This window comes from Stegostoma tigrinum, chromosome 9 (assembly GCF_030684315.1).
Source record: "Stegostoma tigrinum isolate sSteTig4 chromosome 9, sSteTig4.hap1, whole genome shotgun sequence".
Taxonomy (NCBI): Eukaryota; Metazoa; Chordata; class Chondrichthyes; order Orectolobiformes; family Stegostomatidae; genus Stegostoma; species Stegostoma tigrinum.
In genome coordinates, this window is record NC_081362.1 from 91,787,492 (window position 1) to 91,812,619 (window position 25,128).

The 25,128-nt window shown below is 43.0% G+C and overlaps 1 protein-coding gene across 5 annotated transcripts in view; it reads left to right on the forward strand.

Moving 5' to 3' along the window:
* The window catches only part of adgrg6 (adhesion G protein-coupled receptor G6), a 131,652-nt gene that overhangs the window by 20,888 nt on the left and 85,636 nt on the right, over nt 1-25,128 (forward strand). For 3 of the 5 annotated variants that reach the window (XM_059648750.1, XM_048535908.2, XM_048535910.2), the window contains exons 3-5: nt 9,129-9,229; nt 17,869-18,213; nt 20,955-21,578. In XM_059648750.1, the coding sequence (XP_059504733.1) occupies nt 9,130-9,229; nt 17,869-18,213; nt 20,955-21,578 (1,069 nt within the window). In that variant the 5' untranslated portion in view covers nt 9,129. The remainder of the gene's footprint in view (nt 1-9,128; nt 9,230-17,868; nt 18,214-20,954; nt 21,579-25,128) is intronic. The other 2 variants (XM_059648751.1, XM_059648752.1) reach the window with 2 other exon arrangements.

Here is a 25,128-nt window from a genome sequence, read left to right on the forward strand (position 1 = left end):
AGCCCAGTCTGTCCCCAGCCAGTATGTTGTGGGATAAGCTACATCGGCCTGAGTGGGCAGGCAGGGACTTTAACTGCGCGGTACTCCTCACTAATAGCAACAGGGTCGTCTTTTGTGCTGAAAGCTTTGAATTGGAGCTCTGAACCTGGGACCTCGTAATTCAGAAGCAAGAGTGCTGCCCTCGGGTCATGGCCAGACATCCGAAGTAATGTCTGGTGCTACTACACTGAGCTCTGTAGTAGGTGCTTTCTGTTGCGTTAAACACAGGATGGTTCGGCTAAATGCAACCGGTTTCAGAATACTGAGTGCAGGCTTGGATATTTCCAGCTTCCTCCTGAGCTTGCAGGGGCTGAAAATACAACATCAGTTAGTGTGCTGTTTAGTCACTCTGTTCCTTACTTCAGCTACCTATGCCAGGGCAGATTTAACACTGGCTAGTTATACACACCCTCATAAGCCCATCAGGCTCATAGAACAGACTCAGCCTGCAGTCTTCTGACCTGGCAGGGCTATTGATTGTGGCAGGTGGCTGAGGAGGCGGGGGACCTCAGATCTCCAACCTATATAACCTCTCTCACCTGCCTTAGTGTGGAACCAGCCACATATGTTGCGTACAGAAAGATTTTGCTTCGGCAAAATGCCCTTGAATGGACTTTATCATTGAAAGCTTTAAGGAAGAGGGTGTGAGGTCAATGTAATGTTGAAGCAGCCTCAGTTTACTGTAACTGAAGAAGCTGTACCTGGGGACCATTATAACAAAGATGGCACTGTAAGCAGCAATTTGCACACTTCGCTCTATTCATTTCAGTACCTGTGACGGTAACATTGATACAAATTCTGGCTCTAATTCCGCAGCCCGCCTCTCCTCTTGAGCTGATGGGCTTTTGGTTTGAGATTTGAGAACTCATCAGCTGACCTACAGAAGAGGGTGAACCAATCTCCATTCGATTAAACGTGGGGGAAGGGTGGGGTAACGGTGTCAGAAATATGAACATCCTGTGTATTGAAGACCCAGGAGTCTTAGGTCATGTGGATTTATCCCCATTTCTAAGAGTTTAGGCTGGTCAAGGAGAAGACGAGGTCAAGAATTATCTTCAAATGCAGCTTTTTAAGAACTCTGATTGTTGTAAATTAATGTGAAACAATATGATTGTGCATGCTGGTCTGATTTTTCAAGGCTGTAATCCACCTATTACATTATATAGGGCATTCTATCCAACAAACTCACATTTACACCTCTAACTAAACTCCACCCACACTGTGCTTTTAGTCCTAGTGCAGAGTTCTGTAAAATCATTGCAAGGTATCTTCAGGGCCCTAAAGCTCTGACACTACAGGAGTAGTTCTAGCTCTACTTTTCCTCCCCTCAGACATAAATATCCAGCCATAAATGTGAATGGTATACTCACATTCCAAAAGGGACTGTGTTAGAATAAGGGAGCTTCTCTCCATTTGACTGTTGAACTCAGCTTGGGGAAATGCTAAGGTGTATAGAGCCATACAGTATGGAAGTAGGCCATTCAGCCCAATTCATCCATGCCAGCTGGGTTTCTTCAGTTGAACTAGTCCAATTTGCCAGGATTTAGTCCATATCCCTTTAAACCCTTCCCGTTCACCTACCCATCCAGGTGCCTTTTAAATGTAACTGTACCAGCCTCCACCACTTCCTCTGGCAGTTCATTTCATACACGGACTGTCCTCTGTGTGAAAAAGTTATCCCTCATGTCCCTTTTAAATCTTTCTCCTCTCACCTGAAACCTATGCATGCTAGCTGTGGACACCCCTGCCTTGGGAAAAGACCTTGGCTATTCACCATATCTATGCCCCCAGAACAATTCAGAAAAATTTGCTGTTGTTTTAGGTCCATGGGACAATGTGAATTTGTTGACGTTAGTAGGACGAATAGGGAAGCAGTCTATTAAGCAAATGAAGAGAGGTTGCAGAATGAAATGGTGCAGAGGGATCTGGGTGTCCTGGTACACGAACTGTAGTAAGTTGCTATCCAGGTACAATAAGTGATGAGGAAGACCAAGAGAATGTTGTTGTTTGTTAAAGGGGGGATCGAGACTTAAGGTAGGGAAGGGCTGCTACAAGTGTGAAGGTCCTCAGTATGACCACCTTGGAATATGAAGCACAGATTGGTATCCTTACTTGAGAAAGAATAGAATTAGATTGGTATCAATTCAGAAAAGGCTCACATGGCTGCGTCCTGGAATGAATGTGTTGCTGAGAAAAATTGAGCAGGTTGGTCCTTTACCCATTGGAGTTTAGAAGAATGATCTTTGTGAAACATGTAATATTCTGAGGGGATGTGACAGGATAGATGCTGACAGGATGTTTCCCCTTATGGAAGATTCTAGAACTAGACGACACAGTTTAAAAATTAATGGTCTCCCATTTAAGACTGAGATGATGAGATATTTTTTCCTTTGGGGATTGTTAGTCTGTGGAATTCTCTTCCCTAGATGGTATGGCTGACTGTCAGCCTTGGCTCAGTTTGTAGTAATTATGTCCTTCACCTGTAAGATCCTGACATACAGGCCATGAGGATGTTAACGGATAACTTTTTAGTGGAGTACTGCATTGACAGAGATGTAGTCCTTCCACTGAAACATTAAACTGAGAACCCATGTGACTGTTTGGGGGAATGGGAATGACCCCATTGCTGTTTATTTCAAAGAGTTCTTCTCAAGGCCTTGGCTCATAAATGTATCTCTCAATCAACATTGAAAAAAACAGATTAACGTGTCATAATCACATTGCTGACCACCTTCATATTTAAAAGAAAATATTGGATGGTCAGTATCCACTTTGGCCAGGAAAATAGTCAAGCAGCCTGTTATTGAAATGGAGAGAGACAGAAGGACTCTACAATACAGAGAGTTCTGGGTGGCCTGGCCCATGAACTGCAGTGAGCTAGTACTCAGGTACAGCAAGTGATTAAATTCATGGTTTTATTAAATGGTGGAACAGACCTGATGAACTCAATGGTGCTGCTCCTGATTTTTGGGTATTATTTGAGCAAATTCACAGGACTGACTCTGCTCTCCTTGTGGATCCGGGGCTTTGGGTGGACAGAGGACTGTGAGTGGATCTGAGTAACATGGTGGCAACTAAATGATTTAGTCTGTGACCGCACAGAGCGACACAGCAATTGGGACAAAAGAAGCACAGAAACAGAAGTTGCTGGACAAACTCAGCAGGATCTGGCAGCATCTGTGAAGACAGAAAGAGAGTTATAACATTTCAAATCCAGTGAGCCTTCAGAACAGAAATTGAAAGGTTCTGCAAAAGAGCTCACACGCCAGCCTCCCTACCTCCTCGGGAGGTCTGTGGAATGAGCTCAAGAAATTCAAAAGATTTAAGAAATTTGCTCCATGTCATAGTGAACATTTCTGCACCAGAGGTAAACACAGTTTTATATAATGCCAGGTGCACGCCATGTGAGAGGTATATGCACATGCAATGAAGTTGCATGATGCCTAAGGTTGATTGGCAAAGGTTTATTGCTGGAACGTAATGTTAAAAGCACAGATATGTCAGTTAAAAGGTCAAGAATAAGCCCTGAAATATTTGCTTCAGGTTGCTGACACATTTGCCTTAAATATTCACCAGTGGTGAGGCACCTCCCACAGCCAGTGAAAGGCACTGTCTAAGGCTATACAGAATCTGCCACATCTGCCCATGGATTGATGCGGGCACCCAGGTATTTCTCTGTGTCGCCTGGGGGTATGTAGGCTATGGATTCGTCCCGTAGCTTCCAGTTTGCGAAGTGATTGTACATGAAGGTTTTCCTTTTAAAAGTGAAATGGAATCCCTTCGTCTTCGCTGTATTAATACTGAGGCCTGTGTGGTCACAGTATGCCTGGAGCAGCTTCAGGTTCCTAGCCATACCAGTGTGTGAGTCACTTAGAACAGCGATGTCATCTGCGAAGGCCAAGGTCGAGCAGTTGACTCTTCTGCCACCCAGGGGCATGGAGACCCCTGAGTTGGCCCTCTCCAGAGAGCACACCAACGGATCCAAAGCAATGTTAAATAGATTTGGTGAGAGTGGGTCGCCCTGCTTCACGCCCCTCTCAATGGTTATTGGGGTGGTAGAGTTACCGTTCCCTTCCACCACTGTTGTGTTGCCAGTGTATAGGTCTTCAATGAGACTTAGGCTTTCAGTAATTGCATTCTTTGCAGAGATTTGATTAATAGTTTGTTCATTTCCACAATTGTCAGCCAGCAGGAAATGCTCATAGAACACCTGTTGCAGAGGCAAAAGACTGCGATTATTGCTGATATTTCTGTGTTCCAAGTGGGTGGACCTGCTGCTGAAACTGGTGGTGTACGTTGATGAAACTAACACCGAAGCTGAGGGTAGAGTTTGGTAACAACAACAATGACATTACATTACCGTTATGGTGAAAAGTTATCGGTGAAATGGGTGGTGGATGTTGGTGAGTTTTCTGAGTGAATTTGTGATGAAGGTTGGCAAATTTTCTGATGAAAGAGTGAATATCAGAGGATTTTCTGATCAAATCGGTGCTGTTTGCTGGAATGCTTTGTTGGAATCTTTCTGGCAAATTTGCCAAGGCACTGGTCTTTTGATTTTGTTTAAAGTAGGCAGATGATTCAGTGGTGCCTGACAAAATAGCTGCCATGATTGAATGTCCACTTGTGGCCTTTGTTGGATTGATAAATTGTTTTGGTGATGATACTGCTGTAGGTGAGAGTGGTTTTGTGGATGATTGATGAAATTTGTCTTATTTGTCTATGGGTAGAGTAATTTATACATTACTAAGCCAGGGTTATTGCTTTTTTTTGAGCTTTGCAAAACTATTGATGGTTTACAATACACTTACATTTCTTTTTAGTTTGCTAGTGATGCACTTTGTTGGATTAAAATGCGTTAGTGGTGTAGTTTGTTGGGATTAAAAGGCATCTGGATGGGTACACCAACAGGAAGGGTTTAGAGGGTCATGGGCCAAGTGCTGGCAAATGGGACTTGATTCATTAAGGATCAAAAATTGAAATTGCTGGAAAAGCTCAGCAGGTCTGTGGAGAGAAAGCAGAGTTAATGTCTGGGGTCCCTTCCTGAGAACATAATTTATGATATCTGGTTGGCATGGACAAGTCAGAGTGAAGGGTCTGTTCCTGTTCCTGGGACTCTATATAGTTGTAATCTGGACGTTGTTCTTCTAGCTGGGTATGCTGTTGAGGTTTTGTTGCACTGCTGGTGCATTTCAGTCTGGCATATTCTGGTGTTTTTGTTGAACACATCTGGTTAGATTTGCATTTCGACGAGTTGCTGGTGTTTTCATCAGACTGCTGTGTTGGGCCATTACTCTGTGTGCACGTGTGTGTGAGCATATGTGTGTGTGTGTGTGTGTGTGTGTGTGTGTGTGTGTGTGTGTGTGTGTGTGTGTGTGTGTGTATACGCCTCTGTGTGTGTGGGTGTGTGTGCGTGCACACGCGCGCGTGTGTGTGTCCGTGTCCGTGTCTGTGTGTGTGTACACACAACTGGCACAGTATTAGGATACACATTGGTGGATTTCTGGGATATGTCTAAAATTTCTGTGTGCACAAAGGGAATGCTGGTATATACTGTAAAGTCATTCCAGCACAGAAGACGGCCATTTGGTCTGTTAAGTCTGTGCAAGCTCTCTGCAGGCCAATCCAGTCAGTCCTCTTCTCTTTCTTTCCCACTGTCCTTTCTGCTCAAGTGTCCATCCTGTCAAGTTGCCTTTAGATTTACTGCTGTATTTTGGCGTATCTATTTTTCTCTGTACTCTGAGGAGAATGCACACTCCATCCTTTGAAATATATGGGGACTTTTTTACAGCAATAAATCATGAGACTGACTTAACAGCACGTCTGACAGTGCAGCACGTCCTCAGTACTGCATTGGGAGTGACTGCCTAGACCACCCGTGTATGTGTACAGACTAGGATTGACAATCACAACCTTGTGATTCAGACATGCTCCACGCTGTACTGAGAGATCACTCCGGTACCGACTGACCCCTTGATCCCAGTCTAGAACAGGCCCAGCTCTCACGGGAATGAATTCACTGCTGATTCCACTGCTTGAGCAGTGTCATGTTCCAGTTCTTGGAAAAGGTAACAATACAAGTGCAAAATACCAGGAATCTGAAATAAAAAACAAAAAAAAAATTCTTGAAATACTCAGCAGGTCTGGCAACATTATCTTCTTCAGTAGGATGTGGGTGTGATGGGTCAGGGCTGCATCTGTTGCCCATCTCTATATGTCCTTGAACTGAGGGACTTGCTTCAGACAGCAGCTGAGAGTGGACTACACTCCTCTGTTGGCCAGAGTAGATTTCTTTCCCTAAACAACAGAAACAAACCGAGAACAAAAACAAAAACAAAGTTTGCTGGAAAAGCTCAGCAGGTCTGGCAGCATCTGTGAAGGGAAAAAACAGAGTTGACGTTTCAGGTCTGGTGACCCTTCCTCAGAACTGTACACAGATGCTGCCAGACCTGCTGAGCTCTTCCAGCAGCTTTGTTTTTGTTCTTGTTCCTGATTTACAGCATCCGCAGTTCTTTCGGTTTTTTATTTAGAAAGAAATCAGATAGTTTTTCATGATAATCAATGATGTACTCATTGTCGCTATTACTAAGGCAGCGTTTCAGACAATTTCTGGTAAAAGGTCGATGGCTTAAAGAATTAATTCTGCTTCTGTCCACAGATGATGCCAAACTTTTTGTTTTTATAGCTGGGAAAATGTAGATTAACTCTGATCTTAGTTTGGGTCTGATGTAGAAACAAGTGAGAGGGAACCTGAACCTCCCTAAACTATCAAGTTGAGCCAAATAACTTACAAAAAAACATTGTGGTGTCTTGATAGTTTAACTCCTCGCTATCCTCCCAGTCAAATAGTCTACACTGTACAGTCTACACATACCGTTAGTACAGAGACCCAGTTTGTTAAGCCTGTTCATGTAGCCAGGATGTTTTAAATTGGTATCTTTTGAAGTTGGGGCGAATCTACTCTCTGTTCAATTATAATCGACACATCTCCATTTATTCCTGTCTATGAATAGATCATGATAACAGGTTTTATGCTATATAATTATCTTCCAAAAGAAATGAGTGAGACTTTGTACCCAGTGTGTCTTTATAATAGGGAATACCCTCAAGGAAGCAGAATTTCTCACTTATGCTGTCATTGGAGTGGAACTTAATGAAGTCATCGTGGAGAATTCCAACTTGAATCCCACTCGGCAACTGTTTCAAAGCAGAAAGCTCAATGTAATGGCAGAGTGATGAAAAGAAGCTAATAATAGTCTCGAGTTTCTCCTTCCCGAATTGAAATTGAAAGACTGACTCAGAAATCCCAGTGCTCTCGATTTCCTCTCTGCACAGAACATGTTTAAACAAGATGTTTCAAGGATAATTCTGATTTATTTTGATGGTGCTGGCGCTGTTATCCAGTTGGATTCAAAGCATAGTTTTCCAGTCCTTTCCCATATTTCTAACTTTCCCTTAAATGCATCCGTCCAATTCATGTTTATCGCTCCCCATGACAGCCAGTCTCACATTCTCACTGTCCCATCTGTCTGTTAGAGTTTCCAACATGTCTTCATCTTTCCACCCTCTTCACCAGCTACTCCCACCCTTCACCCACCACACAGTCTGGTGATGGCCCAGTGGTGTACTCGTGAGACCCTCAATCCAGAGACCCAGCTAATGTTTTTGGGGATGCAGTTTCAAATTCCACCGTGGCAGGTGGTGGAATCTGAATTCAATAACAAACCAAGCGCCTAATGCTGACCATTATTTGGGGGAGAAACCTTCAGGTTCACTAATGTCGCTTTGGGGAAGAAACTGTGGTCCTCACCTGATCTAAACCTACATGTGACTCCATACCCACAGCAATGTGGTTAAGACTTAACTACCTGCTGAGCAATTAGGGATGGGCCTGGCCAGTGATGCCCATGTCCTGTGAATAAAGAAAAACTACCATGGTTTCCAGGGCCCTTAGCCCTGACCCTAAGATAGATGAGTGATTCTCAGAGTACAGCCCAACATAGACTTGAGATACATTGAGAAGGAAGGTCCTATGTATTTGTTTCTGAGACAGGTAGCTAATTTTGGCTGAGCCTCAGTGTTGCAGAGTTCCAAGAGCTGAATTTGGTATTTTGTGAGTGTCATTGGAAAGGCCTACATTTTTAGGCCTTCCTGTTTGCCCTAGAGAAGCTGGCGGTGGTCACCTTCTCAAATTGTTGCAGCTGTTGTGGTGTAAGTGGCTTTTCTGCAGTGTTTTGCTACAGAACAAATGGTTCATACTCCATTTCGGAGGGCGCTAAAGTGTGAACCACATTGCTGTTGGTCTGGAGTCACATGTAGACCAGATCAGATAAAGACGGCAGTTTCCTTCAATGATAGACCAGCTGGATTTTTACAATAAACTAATGAAATCATTGCGGACATTGATGCTAGGCCTTTGTTCCAAAGTCATTCTTCTTTTACTTAATCAATTGAACTTAATTTCCCCAGCCAAAATTTTGGAATTTGAACTCATTATTCGAACCATTATGTTACCCTACTCCTACACTGCTTATTCTCCCTTTAATGAGGCTCCTCTGAGGTATCTGAATTAATTCGATCAACTTTTGGGAACACAACGTAAGCTAAAGCCTGTCCCAGTTCATCAATGTCTTTTATGAAGAGCTATCTCCAGCCCTACAATATGGCCTTGACATGAACTGAAGGCTACACAATGTAAAGAAACTAATTAAGTTGATTCCTGGCAGCTTGGGATTCGGGTGGGTGTTGGGTGGGTGTGAATGCACCTATGTTGCTTTCAGCACAAGCTTTTAAGAATAAACTGAGTTGGAACAATCTTGCAACTTTTACCAATCCATCCTGGAGGAGTGACGGCTGTCCCATTTTCTGGAAAAGTCGTGGAGGGGGAGCTGGTGCACCATGTGGTATTTCTAGCCTGAGTATATTGTTGAGGCAAGTTGTACAATGATCAAATCTTTATACATAAACAGTTGGGGAACATTTTGCCCCGTTCAGTTGGTGAATGTAAAAACCGCTTTGAATGGGAGCCTGAAACTCTCTGAAAACTTTATCCTTGTTCACCGTTGCTCTTGGGCCTGTTTCACCTCTTGCAGGATGTTCCACAAAGCCAGTGGGTGGAGCTTTCAGCGAGGTTGGAGCTTCTGGAGCTTTCTCTGCCATTTGGCTACGTTCGCAATCAGCCTTGATCCCACAGGTAAGCCCTCTCCTTCCCGGATATACATGGAAAATATCATTCTAGTTTTAATTCTATCATACCTACACAGACACATGGGGAGCGATAAACATGATAAACATGTCTGTTTTACTTCACAGCTAATGTGCTTTTTCTAGTTAAAGCTTTGACTTTGTTTATTTCGAGCATTTAACAACAATGGTCCAAACCTGCTGTTGGTGATATTAGTGAGTGAATTGTTAAAGGTTTTGGATGACATTCTGTCTGTGATTGCTCCATTAATCTATCTGCTCGAAGTGAGCAGTTTTCCTGGAAGAAAAAAAACAGAAATTGCTGGAGAAGGTCTGACAATATCCTTGGAGAGAGAAACAGAGTTAACATTTTGGATCCAATGATCCTTCTCTGCTGAGTTTCTCCAGCAATTTCTGTTTCTGTTTCAGATTTCCAGTAGCCACAGTTTGTTTTATTTGTCTCTTTGGTTTAGATTTTCATAATATTGCACTGAAGGAGCCAAGACAAGTGTAGCGTTTAAGTGTAGCAGGGTTACGGCGGAGGGGGGGTGGGGGTTTGGAGGGTGCGGGAGGTGATTAGATTGTGATTGCAAATACCATTCAACTTCACTTAAGAAGGTGTTTAGCACACTTGCCTTCATTGCTCAGACCGTTGAGTATTGGGGTTGTACAGGATGTTGGCGAGGCCTCTTTTGGAATACTGTGTCTAGTTCTGGTAGACCTGTTGTAGGAAGGATATTGTTAAGCTAGAGAGTGTTCGGAAAAGATTTACCAGGATGTTGCCAGAAATGGAAGGTTTGAGTTAAAAGGAGAGGCTGGATTGGCTGGGACTGTTTTCACTAGAGTATAGGAGGTTAAAGGGTGACCCTGATGGAGCTTTATAAATCATGAGGGGCACAAATAAAGTGGATGGCAGGATTCTTTTCCCTAGAGTGGGGGATTTCAAGACTAGGGAGCATATTTTTAAGGTTAGAAGAGAAAGATTTTAAAAAGACATTGTTTTTCCTCACAGTGGCTCGTGTGCAGAATGAACATCATGAAGAAGTGGTGGATGTAGGTCCAGTTATAATTTCTAAAAGACGTTTGGATAAGTACATGAATAAGAAATGTTTGGAGGGATATGGCCCGAGCGCAGGCAGGTGGGGCTGGTTTAGTTTGGGATTACAGTCGGCATGGATTCGTTGGACTAAATGGTCTGTTTCCATGCTGTATGACTCGCTTCAGAGTCATATGATCCATCTTCTGTTGGGGAGAAATGAAGGCATGTTGGAGTAGGTTGGTGGAAGGGGATGCCGTTGGAACAGATGCACTGGAGATAGTGTGAAACTGGTTGCCACAATTAAAATGAATGGATGGACACGCTTCAGGGGAAGTTAGTTGTAAGGAAAAGGAATGGAAAACTACAGTGAGAGACCGAGATGAAGAAGGCTGGCATGAACTCACAAACACTGCTACTGACCAGTTGACCAAATGGTCAGATTCTGTGATAATGCGTCATGCTACAATTAAACCCTCCTAGCAGTCATGGTGCTGCAGTTCCTCCCCTGGTGATATAGGATGTAATTACAGGTCATCAATTCGCATTTTGTAAATTCAGGCATAGGAACTTATAATGAAAAATGTAAGTTCAGCCACTTAAATGTTCAATGTATGGAAAAGTTTGTGGTTAATTAGTAATTTGGGGAGGACAGAAGTTAAAGTGACTGGAAGAAAGGAGCTTTCCAGTAGCACAGGCTGGGTGAAGCGAGGCTGAGGATGACTGTAGTGCCACCACTGTTGAGAGAGTGTAATTACAGCATGACATGTTTACATGGCCAATATCCATTAGACACATCGGCACAGCATGTACGAGTTAACTGTGAGGAACATTGGCACAGTGCAACAACATGAAGACTGTGTAAACATCTGCTTTTTTCTGCGTAAATTATAGGAGTCAAATCTACATTAAAATAATGCACCATGGAGTATCAAAACATTCTGTTGAAATGAGATACTAATATCGACAACAGCAGGTTTTAAATGAATGTGTTACCAAAATGTTTCTGGATTTATATTGTTTGTCGTGTGCTGCAATTTTCTCTTAATCTAATTTCTAGTTTGTTCCATTCTACTTGTTCTTCCTCTGTGCTACCAATTTATTCCATTCCATTTCTCTTGGCAAGCTTGCTTTCATTTATGGAACTAAACCCAGAATGAGGGACTAACATATGTGCATGATTTAAATCACTTGGGCAATCTAAAAAGCAGATCTTGTTGTCAATGGGATGCACATATTCTGAAACACTCCCTGCATACCCCCCCCCATCCTAATAAAATGTCATGGCTAGTGTCCCTTGATCTTTTATTTGTCTGGTGTCCCTTCTGATGAATGTTGCCTGGCATGAGCTCATAGAGAAGAGGCATCATGGGTGACTGCTATTTTGGATGAAGGTGCTTGTTTTCTGATCAAACCATGGATTTTGGTGCCAGAATTGATTGGCGTGCTTCTGCAATTGGAAAGTATGTGTACTTGCACAATGGGCCAAGAACAGTGAATGGCTTCCACAGATAAATATCCCACCAGAATTTACCACATTAGTCTTGCTAGAAAGAAAACTATGGGAGTGGAAGGATGTGGCTCACGTCTTCAGGAGAAAGCCGTAGAAATTTGAGTAATATGTTTGTTTAAATATGTTGTTGTAGACCAATAACATTCAGGTGTATTGATAAATGTTGGCAGTATCGGTGGTGGACAGCAATGACGAGGAGTTATATTTATATAGTGCCTTTATTAGTAACACTTTCCACACTGTTTCCCAGATGTGTGAGTAGATTCAAAATGAATGAAAAGCCTAAAAGAGGAGATGTCAGGACAGCGATTAAAAGCCTAAAAGGGGTCATGAAGGACAAAGGAGATGTACAGAGGCAAAGAGCAAAGGAAATATTCCAGAGCTCAGAGTTAAGGCATGGCTGCTATTGTTGAGAGATTAAAATCAGTGTTAATCGAAAGTTCAGAACTGCAGTACCATGGAGATTGGGATAGGGATAGAGATTGCAGGCAAGGCCATGGAATTGTTTGAAAACAAGGACAAAGATTTTCAAATCATTGTTTAACAGGCAGCCAATCAGCCATGTTTCAGAGAGATGATGCCAAATGGGCCTTGTGTGCTAGAACCTGGACAGCAGTGTTTTGGATGAGCTCAAGTTTATGAAGAGTGGTGGATGTGAGGCTGATCAGGAATGTAAAGAAATAGTCAAGTCTAAAGGCAATAAAAACATAATTGAGTGATGATTTGAATGGAAAAAGCCTTACCTTGTTTGTATCATTCTATTGTAGTGAAGAAAAATGAACCAATTAACAGAAGAATGTCACATGAATGAATTAATTGACAATATTGCAAGAGACATACTGAGGCTTTGCACACAACCAGTGCACATTTTAAAAAAACCCGACCCTTGCAATATTTACCCTTAAGTATTTGTTTCTATGGTGGAATGGATTCACTTGAGTGAGCACTGGGGCTGATAATGGGTTCAGCTGCAGTGCTGCCACACCAGAGAGCATATCAGATCTGCGTGCTTAAAGAATGACCCCATGGGTGGAGATTTTATTTGCATCAACGTGACCAGTTGTGAGAATGGTGCCTGACAGTTTGGAAATGCATCCAACATGAAATTGGAACACCAAGAGGGAGGTGGATCAGTACTGGGTTAGGAATGGGACTGTGGGTTACAATGGAGAGAACTAATGATTCCCGTGCCCCAAGGGCACAAAATAGAGGATGTCTGTGAAAGGGAGGTGGTCAGGGTTGAATTTATAATTGTGGAGGGAAGTATTTGGAAGCTTTGCCTGATTAATTGCAATGAATAGTTCAAGCTCTGTTTGCGGCCATGAGCTATAAATAGTTTAGATGCAGTCCATGACATGGTGCTTTATGGAGAAAGATTTAAAATCCAAATGCCCTTTGTAGGTTTTACACTATTTTCACAAGGTTCAGAAATGTTGAATTCTGCTGACGTAGCATGGGGTCTGTGGAAATGAAGCAATCAAGAATGGTTTTAGTCTGGATATTCCTCATTGTCTGAATTCTGGTCTCAGAGGGAAACTTGTGGATAGCTCTGAGAGTGCAAGCAAGTTGAATTTATGATAAAATACATTATTGAGTCGGCAGATGCAGGGGATGCACGAAATACTGATTCTGGTATGGTTCTGAATGGAACAGCAGATTTTCAAGGCTGACCTCTTATTTAAATGCAAATATATTTTTAACAGTGTTAATCCATGGTTATGGTGGGAGGGGATGGCCTGGTGGACCTATCACTAAGCTAACAATCCAGACACACAGGTAATATTCTGGCTTGAGTTTCTGCCATGGTAGAAATTGGAAATCAATAAAAAAAATTGGAATTCAGAATCTAATGATAACCGTGAAACATTCGCCAGAGCCATAAAAAAATCACTAATGTCTTTTAGGGAAGAAAATCTGCAATCCTTCCCTATATGTGACTCCAGGGCCACAACAAAATGCCATCTGGGCAATTATATTTGGGCAATAAATGCTAGTGTACCCAGCGACACCCATATCCCATGAATGAATTGAAAACAAATCATTGCCAAGACTGTGGAAATTATGAGTACGTTAGGTAGAAATTACAATATGTGTTATTGAGAAAGTTGCATGTTATGAAACATTTTATGAAACAGGTGATAATCAGCATTGTTAATATTGTTGGATATTAATGACACTGAGTTTGATTGTGTTGAATGTTGGGATAACACTGAGTGTTGTCTGCTTTTATGTGATGGGAATAATGCTTGATATATATCTATAATTGATAATACTCCACATTGTTGATAAGAGAAACAGTTGACAGTAATGGACATTGTCAATTGTGCTTTTATGAATTGTGTCCTATAATCTGAAAAGTAGACTGTGTGATGTATAATTAATAGTTTTACAGATTGTCAGTATTTGATAGCGTTACATATAATTGTCAGCATTGTCTATTGTTGTTGGTATTGAGTATTACTGTATAGTATGGAAATTGTAATTTCTTACTGATTGTATTATTGATTACTATTAGCTGTTGCTAACTGCGTTATCTATTGTCAGTGGGTGTACAGTGTATAATTACAGTGGTTATATTTATTTTGTTGTGTGGATGTTGGCATTACTGATGAGAGTCATGTCTGGTTACTCCAGGAGCAAAGAACAACAAACAAACAGCACAGGAACAGGCCCTTCGGCCCTCCAAGCCTGCACTGACATGCTGCCTATCACAACTAAAACCCCCTACCCTTCCGGGGACTGTATCCCTCTATTCCCATCCTATTCATGTATTTGTCAAGATGCCCTTTAAAAGTGACTGTCATATTTGCTTCCAATACCTCCCCCTGGCAGTGAGCTCCAGGCAGCCACCACCCTCCAGGTAAAAAAACTGGCCTCATACATCAGCTTTAAACCTTATCCCTCACACTTTAAACGTATGCCCCCTAGTAACCTTCTGCCCTGAGAAAAAAGCTTCTGGCTGTCCAATCTGTCCATGCCCTTCATAATCTTGTAGACCTCTATCAGGTCACCCCTCATCCTCCGTCATTCCAGTGAGAACAACCCAAGTTTCTCCAACGTCCCCTCATAGCTAATGCCCACCACACCAGGCAACATCCTGGTAAATCTTTTCTCTACCCTCTCCAAAGCCACCACAGAATTGGACACAATATTCAGAATGCGGCTGAACTAAGGCTCGATAAAGCTGCAACATTACCTGCCAATTTAAAACTCAGTGCTCTGGCTGAAGAAGGCAAGCACGCTGTATGCCTTGTTGACTGCTTCTCCACCTCTGTACTTGTACACCCAGGTCCCTCTGCCTATCAGTACTCTTCACAGTTCTGCCATTTACTGTGTATTTTCCATCTGGATTAGACCTTCCAAAATGAATTACCTCATGTTTTTCTGGATTAAGTACCATCTGCCACCTCTCTGCCTGAGTCACCAGCCGATCTATATCCTGCTGTACCCTTTGATGGTTCTCATCGCTATCTGCAATTCCACCAACCTTTCTGTCATCGGCAAACTTACTAATCAGACCAGTTACATTCTCCTCCAAATCATTTTTATATATTACAAATAACAAAAGTCCCAACACTGATCCCTGAGGAAAGCCCAAAGTCACAGCCCTCCATTCAGAAACACACCCTTTAATCGCTACCCTCTGTACACTATGACTGATCCAGATTTTTACCCATCTTGTAAGCTCACCTCTGACCCCGTGTGACTTTCCCTTCTGTAACATTCTGCCATGAGGGGCCTTGTTAAAGGCTTTACTGAAGATGGTAGAAGGATTTCATTTTTGACTCGTCACTGTTCTTAAGGTAGTGCTCCCAAGAGGTTATGAGGAACCAGAAGCTTCAATGCAGTGAGGATGTACATTTATCTAGAATGCTCTGTCACCTGAACTTGGTAGTGCTCCTGGCTATGTCAGTGTTGGAGATAGAAGTGGACAGGTTGGGTGATGTGGTGGAACACTAACATATCTGCAGTGTTATGTATTGTTAGTAGTGTTTGGCACTGTTGGTGTTATTATATACTGGTGTTTATTGTTCAGTATAGTTCATAGCTCTCAGAGCTATGTATTGCATAGTTTTATGCTATTATGAATGAGCCACCTGAGTATCATGGAATGCATTCATTTGAATGGCAGAACAACAACTTGCATTTAGATAGCGCTTTTAGTGGAGTGAAACTATCCTGATGCACTTTGCAGAAGTGCTGTCTGGCGAAATTTGACAGCAAACCACAAGTCATGGTGATCTTGATTTTAAAGTTTTTTTAAAATATTGACAGTGGCAGGACAGAAGTGTCTAAGTGAGATAAAGGGCAGACTGAAGAGTTAGGAATAGAATGGGCTCAGATCCAGAAGAAGACATTATAAATGTTTGCTGTACTGGCACATCTTGATAGCTGGCGAGGGTTGCAAAAAATAATTTTTAAAACTTGCAAAAAAAAATTGCTCCTGCTCCTGCGTGGCCTGAATGTTGTGTGTGGCCCTGACTATCTTTACATCAATCCTTTTTCTGCCAAGCTGCTGTTAAAGCTGTCACTGCTTCTCATCTCAGTGTCCTCACAGCACTAGAGTATTGTTTCTGCCACAGTTACGGGACCTGTCACTCTTAGTCAGGCAACATACCCTTTCCTGGGTCTTAGACTGTTGAAATCCCAATTAATAGGAACAGGGTTGAATGGTAGGTAATAGACAGATGGCATGGTGTGGCACGTTTGTTCATGGATTAAGTTCAGCTAATAAATGGACATGTTCAAATAGGGCTGTATTCCAGCCTTCTGCTGGAAGATCCTCCTATTAATACTCTGGAACAAGGTGGACCCTATTACAGAGCAGCCTGATCCCAGAGTAACGTCATGCAAGTGACCCTGTAGAGAGGCTGCAATCCAGTATTGACCCACTCCAGGAAGAATCTGGGAAGTCTGAGAGTAAGACCCTCTGTCATGCAGCAAGCACATCAGATTCAGGTTCTTGCAATGTTTCAACGTACTGTCGGGAGGGGCAGTGGAGTGAGGAAAATTGGAATGTGAGTAAAGGTCAGGGTTGGAGGTGCACAGATAACATGGAAATTGCAGGCTTGGAGGGCATAGCAGAGACAGAGAGCTCTTCGAGGAATTTGATCACGGAGATGAAAATTTTAAAACTTGAGCCTTGCCAGATCGGGAGTCCATGGTGACCAATGAATACAGAGGTTGTGGATGAAAGCACACGAATAATTTGATACATTGAAGAGGCGGATGAGGGGACGGACTCTCTCTATTCTTTACACATATAATCCTTGTAAGTGATGGATTTAACAGTCTGGCTCCTGACTGGCACAAAAAGGGAGTTTCCCTTTTTGCTAAGGACAAGAATAAGCTCAATTATGATGCAAGTTGGCAAGATGGACAGAGAGGAAAAAATTGTTGCCCTGGTGAGACAGTCCCAAAACATAAAGGCCCAAGGTTAAAATTAGAGCTATCCCTTTCAGGGACCAGTAGTTTTCACCCACACCGTTGGGAAAATGCGAAATGCCATCCTCAAGAAAGGCTGGGGTGGGGAGCAGGGGCTGTGAATTGAAAATGGTGAAAAGGAGAGTGATAGTTTTGTGTTGGGTGACAGCTTTAAGGGCTATGCAACCAAGAGGGATAGATTGTCCACAATGTAATTGAAGAGCAGAAAAGACTTGAGGGCTGAATGGCCTCCCCCCGCCTTATGATGCTGTCTAGGGTGAGTAATCAGCTGTCCAGACCATGGTGTGAAGTTTGTCCAATTGATTTGACTGGCCGATGGAGTGAGGGACACAACAGGCCAGCGTCACTCAATGTTTTCGGGAGGAGAGCTGTGAACGTTTTGGAGCGTGGGTTCGGATTGTCTGAGGTGAACACTTGCAAAGAGCCCCGAAGGTCCACACTGCGGCTGGCAACAATCCCAGTGCTGTGTTCTTGAGAATTAATATCAAAAGCCCTTCTTCCAAATGACTAACTGCACGCCTGGAACTAATTCTTGGCAATTTCCCTGTCTTGATCTTGTTGGGACTCTGCCCAACACGCGTCGTGTTTTTTTTGTGGGTCACATTGACAAGTATAATTTTGTTGTTCCATTTTCTTTCTTTCCTGTTGGATCCAGCAGTGTTGGGCTGCTCAAAATGCACAGAAACTTTAACCAGTCCCACCGGACAGTTCGCATCCCCTTGCTTCCCCCGGGAGTATATTTCTGATTTAAGTTGCCAGTGGACAATCCGAGCCCCTCCTGGATTTATCATACAGTTGACCTTTCATGAGTTCGAGTTAGAGGAAGCACAAAGATGTCTGTACGACTTTGTATCAATAAACACTGGGGCCGAGCTCATAGAATTTTGCGGTGTCACAGCTAAGGGCCTCACGTTGAACTCTACAGGGAATGAAATGATTGTTACGTTCAAGACCGACTTTAGCATCCAAAAGAAAGGCTTCAGGGTCACCTACAGGCAAGGTACGTGATAAAAGAAATGGCCAAAAAGAACTTACTGCATTATATGGCTTTTGGAAATGTTTTCTGCCGAGACTAATGGCACATTTGAAGGAAAGGAAGACCTGCATTTACATAGCACCTTTGCCTACTCAGAATTGCGCATTTGTTTTACAGGCATTTGTTTTTAGAAGGGTAGTTCATGTCGCGACACAGGAAATGCACCCGCTAATTTGTGTGCAGTACGCTTGCGATGTGACAACGCCAGGCAATCCTTTAAATTTGCATTCTGCAATTCATTCCCAGGTTTCCATTATTCTATAATTCATCTAGTGATCGACTTATTTAAATTCCAGCTTGCCTCCCAGCTCTCCTTATTATATTTTCAAACCATCTGAACCCCCTCGATGAAATTCTACCCTCACGTAACCCTCGCATCCATTCATCTAAACTTTGAGATATGCCCAGGGATGACTTTTACGTGGTTTCTCAATCAAGCATTTCTTAAATTGGTTTATGTTTTCTAACCAGCTTTGTTGTTGCAAACACGTTCTGTGTGAGCACATTGGAGCAGATGTACAGTTTGCAACTAATTGAAATAAAACAATGCGAAGTTGGCCCTTTTGTATACAAACCACAAAGCAAAGAATTGGAGTGGACCAGTGTAACTTCTAGCAAACAGAATGCATTGTATGTCCATCATGCCTTTTCTCATGTGCATCAACTCAGGATAAAAGCAACAGTGGGCAATTAGAGATGAGTATTAAATGATGGCCTTGCCAGTGTGCCCACATCCCATGAAAAATTAAAAGGTAACAGAACTTTATATGATTGATAAACTAGGGCTCTAAGTCCCCTTAAACAGCCATCCTTGCCTTGTCTGGGCTTATATGTGATATCAGTGTAAATTCCAATGTGGTTAACTTTTAACAAATGCAAAAACAAAGCCAAAAACAAAATCCAAGCTCTGAGGCAGGGTGACTCAATCCAAAATGTTAATCCTCATTTCCCTCCACAGATGCTGTCAGACCTGCTGAGTTTTTCCAGCAATTTCTGTTTGTGTTTCTGATTTACAGCATCCACGTTCTTTAAGTTTTCAGTTAACTATTAACTGGCGCCTGAGATGGTCTGGTAGTTTAATCAATTTCATTAGACTACTGCACCAGCATCTGTTTGAGAAGGAGGCTCGCTACCACCTTCACAGGGCAACGAGGTATGGCTGGGTGAGGAAGTTTAGTTCCATGGTTGCAATACATCATATAACTTTGTCATCAGATGTGATCCTTAATCCAAACTGAGCAAGGAACTGATAAAATAGATTTCCCCTTTTGAATGATGCATTGTCAGGTTTCCACTGGAGGTTTTTACATATGAGAAATCCAACATATCATAAAAATATTCTGTGCTTTCCATGCTTCATTATGTTTTTGCTCAGTAAATGAATGAAAGAATGAAGAGTTAGGTTGATGGTGTCAAGACTAATACAACATGACAATTTACGTCTTACATTATAATGGGCACCAAACTGGTTGCCTCAAAATTGACTATCTCAGTCAATTATTTCCAAATGCCTTTGCTGTGTTGTATGTCACACTGGGCATGTCTACTGCTCATGTTGCCTGAGATGATATTGGACCTTTAATGCTTGATATTGCCCAAGACAAAGCAGTCAGCTGGATTGACAGCACCCCTACTCTTTTAAACATCCATCCCTTCCCATGACGAAACTCTGCACTATAGCTCCTTGTCAAGTCTTCTTCAGTTATACCTTCCAAACCTGTTGCCTCCACAACTTATGGGCGGATAAATACAGTGGGTTCATGGAAACACCACAACGCCCAGATTCCCCTCCAAGTCACAGATCAACCAGACATGGACATATATCACGTAAGAAGATCAGAACTAGGTAAAAGGGAATAGGTCATTCAGCCCCTCGAGCCTGCTGTGCTGTTTGATACAATTGTGGCTAATCTGATCTCAGCCTCAACTCCACTCTCCTGGTCTGATCTCCGTAATCCTTTCATCCCTTGCAAATTAAAAATCTGTTTATCTCCTCCTTAAATTTACTCAATGTCCCAGCATCCACCACACTCTGGGGGAGTGAATTCTACAGATTTGTGACCCTTTGAGAGAAGTAATTTCTCTGCATCTTAGTTTTAAATCTATTACCCCTTATCCTAAAACTATGACCTCCAAATCTGGATTGACTCCTTTAACCATTTTATATATCTCAATGAGACCTCCACTCATTCTTCTGAACTCCAGACAGGACAGACCAAAACTGTTCAATCTCTCTTCATAAGACAACATTGTCATCTCTGGAATGAATGTAATGAACCTTCTCTGAGCTGCCTACAATACAGCTACATCCCTTTTCCAGTAGGGAAACTGAACTTATCGACAGTACTCAAGATATGGTCTCATTAATGCCTTTCACTATTAATTCTTCAGGTGCCCAGCCTCACTGACCATCTTGAACAGTCTTTAAAAGAAAGCAGTGGTCTTTTTTTTTTAATTGAAGTTCATCACTCTGGAGGTGATGGTGTTACTGTACAGTTGCTCCTCTTGTCCTGTTCTTAGCCAGTTATTAAGTTGGAATATTGCTGCAGCTGTAGATTGTTACTGCATTGAACACGTGGGAGGACCATAATAATGGTCATCAGTGACAGAGCTTCCACGTCTTTGTGTTTAGACTTTCTCTTCCTGTAAGATCACAGCTGACCTTTGCTTTTTGTTTTGCCTCCCCTCTCTGCGTTACCGTTCAGTGGCGGTCTCACTGCGGAATCAGATGCTGGTGTTGTCGGAGGCTTCTCAAAGACAGACCGTTGCAGTCTCCCCTTCTGTCACCATCCCAGAGCTGCGGCAGTTCACAGTATGCCTGGAGGCCAAGGGATCCAGGGTGAAGAACGGGTGGACCTTGTTCTCATACACAGACAGCAGTGACAAGGCACAGATCAAGTTCAAGAAAGACGACGATGACATTCAGCTGCAAGTTTCTGATGTGGTGTGTGATGTGGGTGAGCTCTGGGATGAGCACTTCTCCGACAAGGTGATCACTGACACTTGGCAGGGGCTGTGCCTTGCCTGGGATGGCATGTCTGGCAATATCGTCACCCAAGCCCAAGACAAGTACCAGCTCAACCCCTGCCCAGCATCTAAGAACAAGGTCATTGCAGGAAGTGGCACCCTCTCGCTGGCACCAAAAGTGACTCCAGCCAGCAATACCTACAGAGGTGAGCTCTACAATGTCCGGCTCTGGAACTTCAGCATGTCCAGTCAGGCACTGCTAGACCTAACCTGTGACAAGAAAGGGAATGTTGTGGACTGGGACAACTCATTTTGGGATATTCCTGTCGATGTGCTGGAACCTAACAGTGACCTGAGCTGTGGTAAGTATGCTGCTAACTATTTGATGGGTTTGGGGTGTCTTTTTGAATCTCTTCTGCTGTCTTTACCTGGATGTTTCCCATGCAATAATGCCCCACTCAGCCCTTCAATTTCTTCTTCGCTCACACTTGTTAATTTCGCCTCTGTGAATATCACGGCACTTTGGCTGCAATTGTCATCAACACAGTAGTGATGGCAAAGAATATTGATGACAAATACAAGAACTCCAACATACATAGAAACACAGTAACACAGAAAATAGGAGCAGGAGTAGGCCATTCAGCCCTTCACACCTGTACTTCATTCAATATGATCATGGCAGATCATGCAATCTCAGTATCCCATCCCAGCCCTCTCCCCATACCCCTTGACTCCTTTAGCTGCAAGGGACATATCCAGCTCCCTCTTGAATCTATCTAATGAACTGGCCTCAACAGCTTCCTGTAGGAGAGAATTCCACAGGTTCTCAAATCTGAGCGAAGGAATTCTTCTTCATCTCAGCCCAGGATGGCTTACCCCTTATTCTTAGACTGTGACCCCCAGTTTTAGACTTCCCCAAGATCAGGGACATTCTTCTGTGTCCAGTCTGTCCAGTCTATGTTGTATGCTGTACTTACATGCCAGCCTTCAGCCACTGTTCCACCATGACAACCAGGCCTCATTGCACCCCTCTTTTTCTGAACTGCCACCATTCAGATAATAACCTGCCTTCCTGTCTTTGCAACCCAAAGTGGGTAAGCCTCACATTTATCCACATTATATTGCATTTGTCAGGTATTCACCCACTCAGCCAGTCTGTCCAAGTCACCCTGCAGCCTCTTAACATCCACCTCAGAGCACACACTGCCACTCAGCTTGGTGTTAACCTGCAAATTTGCAGATATGGCATTCAATTCCTTTGTCCAAATTGTGAAAACATGTTGTGAACAGCTGGGGTACCAGCCCTGAATGCTGCAGCACCCCATGCATCATTGCCTGTCACTCTGAAAAAGACCTGTTTGTTCCAACTCTGTTTCCTGGCTGCCAACCCATTCTCAATCCATGTCAATACATTACCTCCTTCATAAACTTTAATTGCCCTTACTAACTGCTTGTGTGGAACCTTGTCAAAACCTTTTTGAAAGTACAGATACACAACATCTACTGGTTCACCCTTGTCCACTCTACTAGTCACGTCCTCAAAAAATTCCAGAAGATTTGTCAGGCATGATTTCCCTTCAGTGAATCCATGCTGACTAGGACCCATCCTGTCACCACTTTCCAAATGCTCAGTTATTACATACTTAATAATAGACTCTAGCATTTTCCCACCATCAATGTTAGGCTAACCGTTCTGTAATTCCCCATTTTCTCTGTCCCTCCTTTTTAAGAGTGAAGTTACATTAGCTACCCTCCAGTTCATTGGAACTCTTCCAGAGCCTACAGAATGTTGGAAAATGATCACCAATGTGTTGGCCATTTCTAGTGCACTTCCTCAAGTACTGTGGGATATAGAGCAGCAAGCCCTGGAGACTGATTGGATTTTAATCCTGTCAATTTCCCCCATACTATTTCCTGACTAATAAGGATTTCCTTCCGTTTCTCCTTCGTGCTTGACCCTCTGTCCCCTTGCATTTTCTGAAGGTTACTCGTGTCCTCCTTAGTGAAGATGGATCCAAAGTATTTGTTCAATTGGTCTGCCACATACATGGCTTCTCATATACATACACTCCCACCTTCACACTCGCATGCATCCACACACACACACCCTCACATGCAATCTACATGTGCACACACACTCATATACTCACACTGATAGATAACAAAATCTCCTTCTCTCTCACACGGACAATCTCTCACATGTGATGGCACAGTGGCTCAGTGGTCAGCACTGCTGCCTCACAGCACCAGGGACCTGGGTTCTATTCCAACCTCAGGCGACTGTCTGTGTGGAGTTTGCATATTCTCCCTGTGTCTGTGTGGGTTTCCTCTGGGTGCACCCGTTTCCTCCCACAGTCCAAAGATATGCCTGGTAGGTGGATTGGCTATGTTAAATTGCCCAATTGTTTAAGGATGTTTAAATTAGGTTAGACATGGGAACTGCAGGGTTAGGGGAAATCGGTCTGGGTGGGATGCTCATCGGAGGGGCGCTGTGGACCTGTTGGGCCCAGTGGCCTGTTTCCACACCTATAGTAGGGATCCTATGCAGACGCTCAATTTCCAAACTCTTTCTTACACACGTAGGGATGTGCAGAGACAGAAAATCTCACATCGTCAATCTTCATACCGTGTGTTCTGCCTCTCACACACAGGCTCATTATGTCTGTCTGTCTCACATGCTAATGCACATATATAAACACATACACATATATACGTTAGTTTCTGCGGATACACATGCATACATGTAGATGTGCACATATGCACACACACGGATATGAATGTGCATATCTGCACGCACCTGCCCGCACACAATGCAGATTTCAGATGTCTTCTACCTATAATGGCCCCGCTTCATGTAGCCCCTGGTTAGAGATACCTGGTGGAAGGATAATGTGGGGCCCTGTCCCTCGCGATGTCACACCAACTGCTTGACAGGGCAGGACAGCAACATTGTGGTAAAGTAAAACACCATACAATTGCATGAAGGATCATTGAATAACTTCCACTGTTTGCAACAAAATACCATCAGTTAAAGCTTGTGAAAAGAAAGAGGTGACTTGGAAGGGCCAATGTTGTGGCGTCTGTGGCACGAACAGAATGTGCTGTTGTGGGTGTTCAGTGAGTGACTCATCCCACTCACAGCTCCAATTTCATTGCTTATGGCATTAGTCACTTCGTTATCATGAGTTGGCTTTTTTTGAAAATGTTATATCCACTTGTTTCTATTTTGTTGTTTCCCTGGGAAAGGGGTTTCACTGTTCGATCCATGTGCAGTTTGCCCCTGAAGACATTGCTCAGTGTCACGATTATAAATGTGTTACAGAAGTCCTGCTCTGCTCACAATTTGTAAACTCTCTGTCAATGTGTCCCAGAACATCGAAATATTTTGCCCTGGAGGTGCCAGTGTGGGACCAGGGTGGACAAGGTTAAAAGTTACTCTACACCAGGCTGTAGTCCAACAAACTTATTTGAAATCACAAGCTTTTGGAGCACTGCTGCTTTGTCATGTGACCAGGTGTTATGTGTCCTAATTATTTTGTCAGTTAGTGAAATTGTAAACTCATTACTTTTCACTGTTCGATCTCACTGGAAACATCAGTTACCTTTAAGAACATATAAACATTGTCATGAAGCACATAGCTTTGAGGAGAGAGTGACTGCCCTTGACCATAAGTCATTAGACATAGGAGCAGAAATTAGGCCATTCAGCCCATCGAGTCTGCTCTACCATTCAAGCATGGCTGATACGTTTCTCAACCCCCACCTTTTTCCCATTGACATTGAAACAGCATTCGATTGAATGTGGCATCAAGAACCCTCAGCAAAACTGGAATCATCAGGAATCAGGGGAAGAACTGTCCGCTGTTTGGAATTATGCCTGACACACAGGAAGGTGGTCGTGTTTGTTGGAGG